The sequence below is a fragment of the Pteropus vampyrus genome, unplaced genomic scaffold (assembly GCF_000151845.1).
Source record: "Pteropus vampyrus isolate Shadow unplaced genomic scaffold, Pvam_2.0 Scaffold68, whole genome shotgun sequence".
Classification (NCBI taxonomy): Eukaryota; Metazoa; Chordata; class Mammalia; order Chiroptera; family Pteropodidae; genus Pteropus; species Pteropus vampyrus.
Genome location: NW_011888849.1, coordinates 710,293 through 721,630, shown reverse-complemented (window position 1 = coordinate 721,630; position 11,338 = coordinate 710,293). Strand labels below are relative to the sequence as shown.

General features: G+C 36.1%; 1 protein-coding gene across 5 annotated transcripts in view; it reads right to left on the bottom strand.

Annotated features, from left to right (window-relative positions):
- The window catches only part of LOC105293067 (protein FRA10AC1), a 27,963-nt gene extending 18,090 nt beyond the window's left edge, over positions 1-9,873 (bottom strand). The window contains exons 1-8 of one of the 5 annotated variants that reach the window (XM_011361548.2): positions 9,683-9,873; positions 9,518-9,586; positions 7,993-8,069; positions 6,599-6,694; positions 6,422-6,467; positions 3,921-3,997; positions 2,313-2,396; positions 1,664-1,748 (exon numbers count right to left, since the gene is read on the bottom strand). In XM_011361548.2, the coding sequence (XP_011359850.1) occupies positions 1,664-1,748; positions 2,313-2,396; positions 3,921-3,997; positions 6,422-6,467; positions 6,599-6,694; positions 7,993-8,069 (465 nt within the window). In that variant the 5' untranslated portion in view covers positions 9,518-9,586; positions 9,683-9,873. Of the gene's footprint in view, positions 1-1,663; positions 1,749-2,312; positions 2,410-3,920; positions 3,998-5,228; positions 6,244-6,421; positions 6,468-6,598; positions 6,695-7,992; positions 8,070-9,517 lie in introns of those variants that run through there. The other 4 variants (XM_023531431.1, XR_002780740.1, XM_023531432.1 and 1 more) reach the window with 4 other exon arrangements.
- Positions 9,874-11,338: the final 1,465 nt, after the last annotated feature.

Here is an 11,338-nt window from a genome sequence, read left to right as displayed (position 1 = left end):
TTTTTTTTGAAAATATATTTTCCTGCTGACACATGGGAGTTAACAGTGGAGTTACTCAGGGCTTGGTGCTGAGGCTCTTCTTCTCACTCTACCTTCTAGCGCAAAGGGATCACATGCATGTAAGCAATAGAGAAAAGGATCCTAACTTCCTGACAACACAAAGTTCCACGACCATCTACCTGGACTTCTTTGTAAAAGAAAAATGAACTAGCTTATTTAAGCCAGTGTTATTTGGGAGTGCTTGCTGTTCCTTGCAGCTGAATCTGATCCTAACTGATGCAATGATCCAACCAAATTCTCAATGATGTAAGGAAAGAAGCAACAAAGAAGGAAACATGGGACAAAGGTTGGAATTCACTAAAAATGCCCTAAATATCTACATATAGTAGGCACTGAGCTAGGAGCTAGTTAATTAAAAATGAATAAAACACTATATTTGTGTAAATAAAACTATGCAAAAATACATCCTAGCAAGGAAATCAAAGGTACTACTTTTAACTTTTTCCAATACCTCCAACATGGTATGCCAAAAAACAGTCATTATCTCCCCGCAAAAAAGAAATCTCTGTACCTTCCCCTCAATTATTCTGTGAATTTAAAACTGTTTTTTAAAAACAAAAACCTCCACTCCATATTTCTTATTTCTTTAGTATTCACACTCAAAACCTGCAAGTCATATCTGATTTCTTACTTGCACTTACCCTTGTATCTGACTACTGATCATATTCTTGATTTGCAGTGTAGTAACTTCAAGCAACTCCAATTGTTGTGGTGCTTTTTGGATTCGATATAGTCAATAAATAGCATGGACACAACAACTAGTTCACAAGAAACTGAGAAAGTCTTTGGCATACACCAAGTGCATGGGTTTGTAAACAGGGTTATAAAACTGGACACAACTATTATCTGTAAGAATATTGTGAAGCAACTCTCATGTTAAAGGCACTAGTGAAAAACTTAAACCAATCATAGTTCTGAGATTTAATTATTTAAATGAGAAAGAAATCCTTATGATGACTAAACTAAGACAGCTTTTTAAATAGGTTGTCTTAATATACTACAGATGTACACTATCCAAACCATACAAGATCATCTGTTCTTGGGTCACCTTCTCTAGTTACAAATGAGAAATGTGAGATAAAAATAAAAACCACTTTACTATTACCTTCAGTAAGATATGAAGTGAGAATGGAAATATGCCATTTCTAATTAGCACTGATAAGAGTTCATTTTACTAGAACAGACACTTATATAATAGAAGATGTGCATCTGCCTCTTTATAAATGGTAATCAATTTGGGGGAAAAAGCCTATAAATTTCAAACAGCATCTGCGAAACAAAACATCATTCTGCAGTATCAAACCGTTCATTATAATTACTAGAGGCTCTAGAATAGTCAAGATGAATGAGGATCCAGCAGCCACTTGTGTTTAATCTTAGACTTTCTATTTCTCAGCTCACAAAGAAGCACCCTTGACTAAGAGGCCCTTCATAAATTCCATAGCTAAAGAGGTTAAATGGTTGATATGGTAATTCATAGATGCAGGACAATTTAGACTTGAATTAGCATCTTTGAAAGAATAATGTGGGGCATGATAGTATAACAAGAAATAACACTATACTTGAATAAGAACCTTCTTTTATAAATATTTGGAAGGCATACCTTATTTTCTTTATATCTACTGAGATCTGCTATGCAGTATTCCTTGAATAATTTATCATAGTATTTCTTTGCAAGTCTCTTCTCCCTAGATTCATTTAAAAAATAGAAATTTTCATTTAAAAATTCAACCAGATTGCTACTTGGAAGCACTGTCAAATAAATAACACATACGAGATAAATATTAATGTTTTAAAAGAGGTCTATCACTCCTATGTGCACAGAATACCTGAGTATTAACTATTAATAGTGGTTCTCAGGGAGGGAACCTAGAAGACTGACAGAGATGAGAAACAGACTTACTCTACGCTTGTTACCCTTTGCAATATTTGGACTTTTAAAACCATTTTCAGGTTTTAATTTTACCCAAAATACTTCATAAGTTTAAAAAGAAGCATGTTACAGGACAATAAACAATATTTTTTAAATGTTATAAATTATTTCCTAAAGACAAAGCGAAGCAATGAGAAGTCAGTTAAAACTGCTAAAAATTACTAAATTCAGTAATCTGAGGCATGGTTATACGTCAATTCAGAACTGTTCTATGTAGGAGCTGAATGCCTTGGATATGTGACAAAGTAAGACAACACTCAGAGCAGGAGAGACAGGACTAATGCATTTGACACATTATGCCTCAGATGGCTAAAATTACCAATTCATGTCCATTTCATCCTCCTCATTCCATAGGAATCTATGATTTTCTCGTATAACATCCATGTCTGTCTTGTCATTTTCCCTGGAAAATAAAACTATTTCGATTTAATTTAAACAAAGAATTAGTCAAATTTAGGAGGTTAATCATTTCTGTGAGATTTTTGAGTAAAAACATATGACGATAAAGACAGTTTTATGTGTATGTGTATATATATATATATTTATAAAAACTATTTCAGTATTTTGAAAAGGCACTATAAAGAGAGCTATGACGAAAGCAACTTAAATGGATAAGAAATGTATCCATCTCTGGCATTGGTTTCAATTATACAAAAGGTGCTAAATAACCAAAGCTAGGATGAGAAATCTGAATTAACACTAAATGGATAAGAAAAAATGAATAATAATAAGTTTCAGAATCTAAAAAACACCATCCTATTGAGTAACACCATGCTACTGAGATCTAATTTTAAAAAATATATGAGGTTTTCCATACCTCATTTCCATTCCTAGGAAGACTGACTAAAGGAGAAAGAAAGTTGAAGGGAATAATTTTTCCAGATGCTAACAGTATGGGAGTAGAACAAGGGATTGATGGGGAATGTAGGCCAAATTAAGAGGAGAGATAAGTTTGTGATAGATGAGATGGCGTAAAGTTTTTTAGGGCTCTATCAATTCAGAAAACTGGTAAGTCAGAGGGATAAACCCACACAAAACTAAGAGACTGGAATAGAGAGCTCCAAATATAGAAAGTAATTTCATGTATGGGAAAAATTAGAGTGAGGTTTCTTGTTTGCCTTGCCTTTTAAAAAGCAATCCCAAACATTGAGATCTAAAAATTTCATTATTTTAAACAACCTCACAAAACAAACAAAAAACCTGCATAATCAGGTGCATGTGTATTCCTCACATCTCCTGTTATTGCCAGGGGCAGATGTGGCTCAGCAGGCTACCTGAGGCCTGATGCCAGAGAAATGGGGTCATGAGAAACTATTTAGTTAAAAGCTATGCTAAGCCAGACAGAAAAAGTTGAAAACCACATGAGACCATTTATATGTGGGATATAAACCTAAAAGCAATAAACAAGACAAACAGAGACTCATGGACATGGACAATAGACTAGTGGTTACCAGAGGGTGGGGGAATAGGGGAGGTAGACGGTGTAAAGGGGTTAAATATGTGGTGACAGAAAGAAATGTAACTATGGGCAGTGAATACACAATGTTACACACACACACACACCACCACCACCACCACCACCACCCCCCCCGCCCCCCCGCTTACTGTTGAGTCCCACGGCTTCCTCCCGCGGGGGCGGGCTGCGATCATGCCAGGCACCGCGTTCGAAAATGTCCCCCCCGCCCCCCCGCTTACTGTTGAATTGTACACCTGAAACTTACTGGATTTCGTTAACCAATGTAACCATAATTTAAAAAATTAATTAATTAAGGGGGAAAAAAAAGGTATGGATGGCTTCTCCACCTTATAACAAAAGAACTGGAATGGAAAGCAGAGGAAAACGACAGAATCAGAAGACACAGTAGCTGTAGATCTTCAAAGACACCCAGAGCCCCCTCCAATTCTGTGTAAATTTCATGGCACTTACCCCAATCGCCTGAAATCTTCTTTCTTGCCACCATAGTACAAAATATAGTCATTGACAAACTTTGTATGCCTTTGATACTAAAATGCAAAAAATTAAGGATTTCATTTATTCAAGCATTGTTCTGTGTCCATGATACATTAGTGAGTAGGAATAAAAAGCATAGTATGAGTCTAGGTTTTTAAATAAACAAATATTTATGTTATATGTGCTTATAAATTTAAAAAGATAGAAAAGGATAAATATTAAACTATTAAGAGTGAACATTATAGATTATGAGGCTTTCACTTTCTAATGAATACTGTTTGTATTGTTCTGAACATTTTTCAAGCATATACTACTTGTGATAAAACATCTCTATTTGGGAAGAAAGAGCTTCCTTTTCTATTACCGACTACACACAGCTTCACATCACCACTCACTTTAATCATCACGATATGAAAAATAAATTATAGTTTCTAAAATTAAAGGTAAGGAGTATAATTTATTTTTCATTATAAAATATAATTTAGTTATTCCATTAATGATAAAGCCTCTAGAATAGAAGATCCAACTTTTATAATATTAAATCCTAATATTAGGCTTTTAAAAAGAAGTAAATATGAGAAATCAGATTTTTTTAATACTTGCTTTTCATATTCGAAGAATTCGCAGTCATGTTTATTTTCAGTGCAGTATAACAACATATACAAGCTTAAAACTTTTTGTTTTAAAAGCTTAATGGTACACTCTCTAGAGCTGAATATGCATATAACAGAATTGACCTTATCCATAATACTGTCTGTGATAACACCCTATTAAAGATACACCATGATTTAATCGATCACAAAGTGTTCTGATAGAGTACTGAAGCAGAATATGATATATCTAAAACTTGCAACAAAACGGTTAACATTTCAGAAAAGAAAAAATGAAAATAGCCAGATATCTGGAGATTTGGGTTCTAGCTCTTGGTCTATCACTAACTGGCCACATGACCATTGCTAGTCACTTAATTCTTTTAGAGCTAGGGTCAGTAACATTTTTCTGTAAATGGTAAATATGCAGGCCATTCAGGCCATATGAACTCTGTCCAAACTGCTCAGCTCTGCCACTTTAGCATGAAAGTAGGCACAGATAACACTTTAAAACTTTATTTACAAAAACAGGTGGTGGGTGGGACTTTGCATCTAGGAAGATGGAGTAGACAAAGATATATTTCTCCCTATTCCTTTCACTAAGAACAGCTAAAATCCCTGGAAATTATGTACAAGACATAATTATGTACAAGACAAATATAGGAAGACACTGAAAGGTGGAGAGAAGGTATACCAGCTATAGTACTCAGGACCCATGGAATAACTTGATGGTGAATTCCCCAGGTTTTCTTTTTGCCTTATAAATCCCAGACTTGGAAGTAAAGAAACTGGCAACCTGCAAATATCAATAAGCACAGATAAAAAAAAGTCCCAACAAAAGCCTGCTCTAACTGAATAACCAAGAGGTAGTCTAATAAGACAGATATCTTTTAGACAATAACTACACTACTCTAGCCAAACACTCCAGAAAAAACTATAGCCCCATCTCCACCCATGTCAGAAAAAGGGTCCTAGACTTTTACCCTCACCATACTTTAACTAGATGCCCCAATGTCACCAGATGAGTGGTGTTATAGAAGGCAGTGCAGATGCTGAAATGGTTAAGGAACAAGTGGCAGATGAGATCCATGAGAAAGCTAAATGACTGGGTTACATGATAAAAGTAATAAATAAAGTGATGACATGAGAATTTCTGTAACTTAAAAGCATTAGCAATGATAACAAAGTGAAACAGATAATGACAGGTGGGGGTGGGGGTAGGGAGGTATCTAATTGACATTGTCTCCTTCTCCAAATCCTGACCATAGTAATAAATACTTAGAAATAGGTCTTGCTTGGCCTCTCTTTCACTCTCCAATATTTCCAACAATAATATGGAAGGCTAGTGGCAGCTGTTAATGTAATGAGCCATAGTCTTATCAAAAGTTGAGCAGAGACATAACTATTAATAAGGAAGCAAGGTATAGCTTAAAGGTACAGCCCTAAGTCATGCCTGAGAGTCAAAGCAACAGCAGGCCTGAGGACAGTTCCACAGACAGACCTACTTTTAAATACAAGTTCTACAAAGACCTTAAATAGCCAAGAATGAGGTAGGAAGAGAATAAGAGTTAAAATGAGACAAGAGTAGTATAAAAATAAGAAATGTTGAGGGCTTGGCAAAAACAGTTGGAAAAAATATCTGCAAGTTTATAGATTCCATAAACCTATTTTCAGAACATTAGTAATATGTTTTATTTTTTGTCTATAAATCTTATATATTAGTGAAAGAGAACTGTACTCAAAATTGCATAAATGGCAAAATTCTACATCAATAAAGACTTATTTTTAAAATAAAATATAGGTCTACCTGACTTCACAAGATTTTATAAAATAAAAAATATTTTAAAATATTTAGTTATAAAAACCTAGAAAATATAAAAAGGATACAGCATCCATAGCTATGAGATGAAACCTTCTATTTCTTGCTTCTTCCCTATTAAGACAAATTTTATTTTAAGCAAATTCAAATGTCCGTATTATAACTAATATAATCAAATCCCCAAGTCTCTGAGTTTACAAAAACATCTTAAACCAAAAAAATTAATTTATGTTGAAGTACCATACCTATCCAGCAATTCTGCTGCAACCTGTTTATGGGCCACCTTTCCATGTTTTTCTTTCTGAAATGGTTTTTTGAGCAGTAAATCATCTTCAATTGCCCTGGTTAGTTAAGAAGAAAAACTATTAGAAGAGTTCAATTTTCTCAAAGGGTGCTTCCTGTCTCTTTATATTTTCAGAATTTAGAAAATGTTTTAAAGAATTCAAGCCTTAACTTTAAAAAGACTTGGTAATCTTTAATGAGACATTTTATGTCTTTTTAAATAGCTTAATTAATATCTTAACTTTATTTAATACCTACAAAGTAGTAAAGATGAAACTAACAAATCTACGGATTCTTATGTCTGACTACCTAGATTCAGATTCCTAGGCTCAAATTCCAGCTCTGTTATTCACTATCTTAATCTTAAATAAGATAAACCTACTTAAGTTTGGGCCACAATTCCTATTTGTCAAGTAGAGATAACAAAGCTTTTGGTAACTGAAACTACAGAAAAAGAAGGGCTGATTAAAAGTGATATAGATTATAAATGATCAGTCTTAGTTACTTAGACAGATGTAACCCAGAGCAGAGATTATCCAACTAGATTTGCTCAAATTCTCTTCTTACAAAGTGTGATTTCTGAATGAAAAATCTTGAAAATGTAAAGCAGCATAAAACATAATTTATTATAATTATTTCTATTCTTTTGGCTATCCATGAAGTACGAATACCTGACAAAAATGTTCAGTTCCAAGTGGTATGCCTAATATATCTGCTTTCAAGTATAAAAAAACCAGTTTTTATAAATTTGGTTAATATGAATCAATCAACCACTCTTAACAGACAAAATCAAGTTTCTGAGCACTGAAAGCTGAAAACCATGCCCCTAAAGACAGCAACTCCACCAAGATGTAGCCTCCATATAAGGCCTAGGCTTTATCTACTGACAGATCTCGCCCCTTCTAATTCAATGAAATCTTCATGAGCTCTTTTCCTTGACCACTTAGTCTTCTTATTCACAAAACCATAAGAATTGTGCTGCATCATCATCTCATCTCCCACACTAGCCTCATTCAAAAGTCAAGTACTAGTGAAGAGAACACCAATCGAGCTCCATCTTAGCTAACTTTTGCAAGTAAGTCACTGATGATTGAAAAACAGATGGCAACAGAGAAATCTAAGAGCTTTAGTTGAACTTCTTACCTCCTTTCCCCTTCCATAAATCCCTTCACAGCATAAACATTGTCTTATTTTTCATACGACTGTTCACAAATTTTTGAGTCTATTATAGTTTAATGAACAAGAACTTATTCAGTAGAACATCGTTATCTTCACAAACACAATGCAAAAACTTTCAATTTTATTTATACTTCATCTCAATCTAGAAAGGATTTGCAACACAGATCAATAAAGATACCTTTTTTTCCTTTTGCTAGATTCTCCACAGTGTTCATCATCACTAAAATCAGAGTCATAGCCTCCATGACCATGCATCTATAAAGAAGTATAAAGTCAGTTACTTATAACCTAAATTGCCCATAGTTCAGGAAACAGAATAGTTCAAAAATTAGTTATCTTAAAAGCTACAACAGTTTTAAAGGATTGTGGTGGGTAAATGACTGTTCCTGGGCTGTCTAGACATCTAAAACTTTCAATCACTTTAAAATAACAGATTTATCCTTCAAAAAATGAAGCAACTTTTTTCACATTAGGCCAATAAGAGGCTACTCTTTTGACCTTTCCATTGAAAACCAGGTTTAGATGCTTCTGTGTAACTGCATTCAAAGTTTAGCAATGATTCTTTTATTTAACTCAGAGTAGTAACAGTTGCTGTGTATTAATCGACTTCATTCCGGACGTTATATTAGGTACTTTACAAACACTGCTTCTAATTCTGCAAGTTAGGAACTATTATCCTCATTTTAGAGATGAAGAAATCAAAGACAAAAGAAGTTAAATTATACAGAGCAAATAAGTGGCTAAGCTTATTTGATTCTTAAGCCTATTTTGACTATTCCAAATTGCCAGTCTGGAAAATGCTAATATTTTATTATAGTCCATTAGTCTTACTGTATTTGTGACTAGTACATTATCAATTTTTTAAACTTTAATATTCACTCTAACAAGTAGAGCAGGAAAAAGAGGAAAGAACTCCCTAAACTTCACTGCTTTGGACCTAAGGCAAAAGATGTTTATAGTCATGGCTACACTGAATAAATTACTTCACTTTTTTGAGCTTCACCTGCTAAATAAGGCGGCTACATCAAATAATCCTTAAATCCTATGAGTCTATTATCTTTCTATAATTCCATTTTAAAGCTTAGGTGTGTGGGTGTATATTTCTCTATCCCACAGAATTCTAGAAGAAGGCTCTAGCCAAAGTTGGAGGAGAAGGTTAGAAGGCCAGTTGCTACTCTACCCCCACTTACATCTGTCTTCACCTTAACAGACACACCTGGATCTCACACCCCTTATCACCACAACTCCTTGTTCTAGCTGTCTATCATGTCTGTTCAAGCCACACCAGCTTCTCCTTATGTCCTTTCTTCACATCTTGATGAGAGACAGCCACTGTGGGCTGCTTAGAGATATGTTCTCGGAACAGCCTTTCAGAACGCAAATCCTGGCTGTGCGCTTTTCATTTGTCTTTCTTTAGGTGTGTTCTACAACCTGTGAGCCTCAGTTTTCCCATGTATAAAATGAGGCTACTCAGAGCACTGGTCACATGACTGGACATTGAGTTATCATATATGAAGGGTTTTAGAACTGTGTCTGGTACAGTAAAAACCCTGTAAATGTTAACTGTCATCATCATCACCTATTCCCGCACCCCGTGACACCACCTCCTACCCTTGTTCCCCCTCTTTCAGTTCTTTTTCCTCCAGTGGCTTCATCCATCCCATACCCATCTCAATTAAGTGGTTGCACTAAAAAGCACTCACTTTAGGTTACGATAAACTGACGAAGGCCAAGAGAAATTCGATAAAGGAGACGCCGGCTGCCTCCAGAATCTAGCGGGGGAAAAAAATCAACTAGTAGCATATGAGGAACAAGTTTCGAGGTACTTCTCCCCAACCCCAAGCACACTCACGACCCTTCTCACGGACCCCTTCCCCTCCTCCCTGCTCTGCCACGTTTGCTCGCTGCGTCGTCGTTTTCTCCCTTCTCGGTAGCTGCAGGGACGACCCACTGCCTGAGCGAGCCGCTGCCGGGCCAACCCGTCTGCTGCCACCGCGCAGTTTCGCCACAGCCGCCACCACCAGCTCCCCGCCTCTCTCTACGGGTCCCGACTGGGCGCTGCTTCCGGTGCGGCTCGGCAGCGTGTCACACCTAAATGGCACCATCCCAGGCGCGCCGACTTTGTGCTACAGCCAGAACATTCCCGGGAAACAAAGGCGGCGGAAGAACAGGGCCGGAGGAGAGGTAAAGGCTGTCTGCTCTAAGTTGCCGCCGTCAGTTTCTTTCCTGGGCTTCCTTCCTTTTCCCTTTAAGGAGCCCCTCATCTAATCTTGTGTGGCACTGCTCGCACTAGGTCCACGCCCCTCGTTTGAAAATACGTTTTGTTTTAGAAACAATCCTGCCCGAATATCACCTGCCGTCCTCTTTCTAGTAACCTTAGTAACGGCTCCTCAGAGCATCTCCCCTGAGCGTCACAGTCTTCGATTTGCACCCTACCCCACCTCCCCGCGCAAATAAAACAGTTCTCATAATTAGGAGAAAAATAACTTTCTTTCGTTTCACCATCCACACAATAGATATCATTCCAAATGCGATGCTGGTAGCAGAAGAGCTCATCAAAAATGTGAGGCGAGGAAGAATAGGTAATAGGGGAGATTTCACAGGATTTTGGATTCTCTGCAGACAAGCGATCTGACACGTGTGAAAGATCCAAAATAGTTCCTTTCAAAAAAAAAAAGAAAGAAAGAAAAGAAAGAAGAAATGAAGGCACGAAAAGTTAAGTTATTTTAAATTCCACCAGGTTCTTGCTGTTTTACCTTTTCTACATTATTATGACCCATTCTGCTTTGCAGCCTAGTTAGTGACTGGGTTCATGTCTTGTCTCCCTCTGGCTGATGCTATTCATCTTTGCTTCCTCCTCGCTACCCAACACGGTTCCCTGGAAATCATAAGCATTAATTAAACATTCGTTGAGTTGAACTGGCACGCCACTGACTTTTCAGCGGGCCTATTTTAGAGAAAACCTTGACACTTAATACACACTCATCATTTTACATGTTTTGTACTACACGGTAGATAACAATATTCTTATTGATTCAAGACCCCCGTCTATCCCTGACAGTAACTTACTGATACATCCTGCCTGACCCAATGCAGTCAATGTGCTCTTAAAAATCTGTAAGTTGAATTATTATAAATTCAATTACCTCTAGATATACTTCGATAAAAATATTTATTCAAAAACTTTAAAGCAATAGGAAATCTCACAATTTAACATTATACTATGCTAAATTATTTTAAGGAGCTCCTTCTAAAGTAAATATCTAAAATAAATGTTTAGTTCTTTTTTATCCACAAAACCAAGCATAGTTGTACCTTACATTCAGTTTACTTTCTACCAGTATTTGACATTTAGTAGTATTTTATACCATTCTCAGTATATTTTTGTCTGTTGCTTCGTTTTATTTTTACAACAAGCCTGTGCTGCTATGTTATTAGATTCATTTTACATGTGAGAAATAGAAAGACAGAACTTAAAGCCATAGATCTGGTGAGGATCTAGAACTTGGAGTACTTGTCTCTCT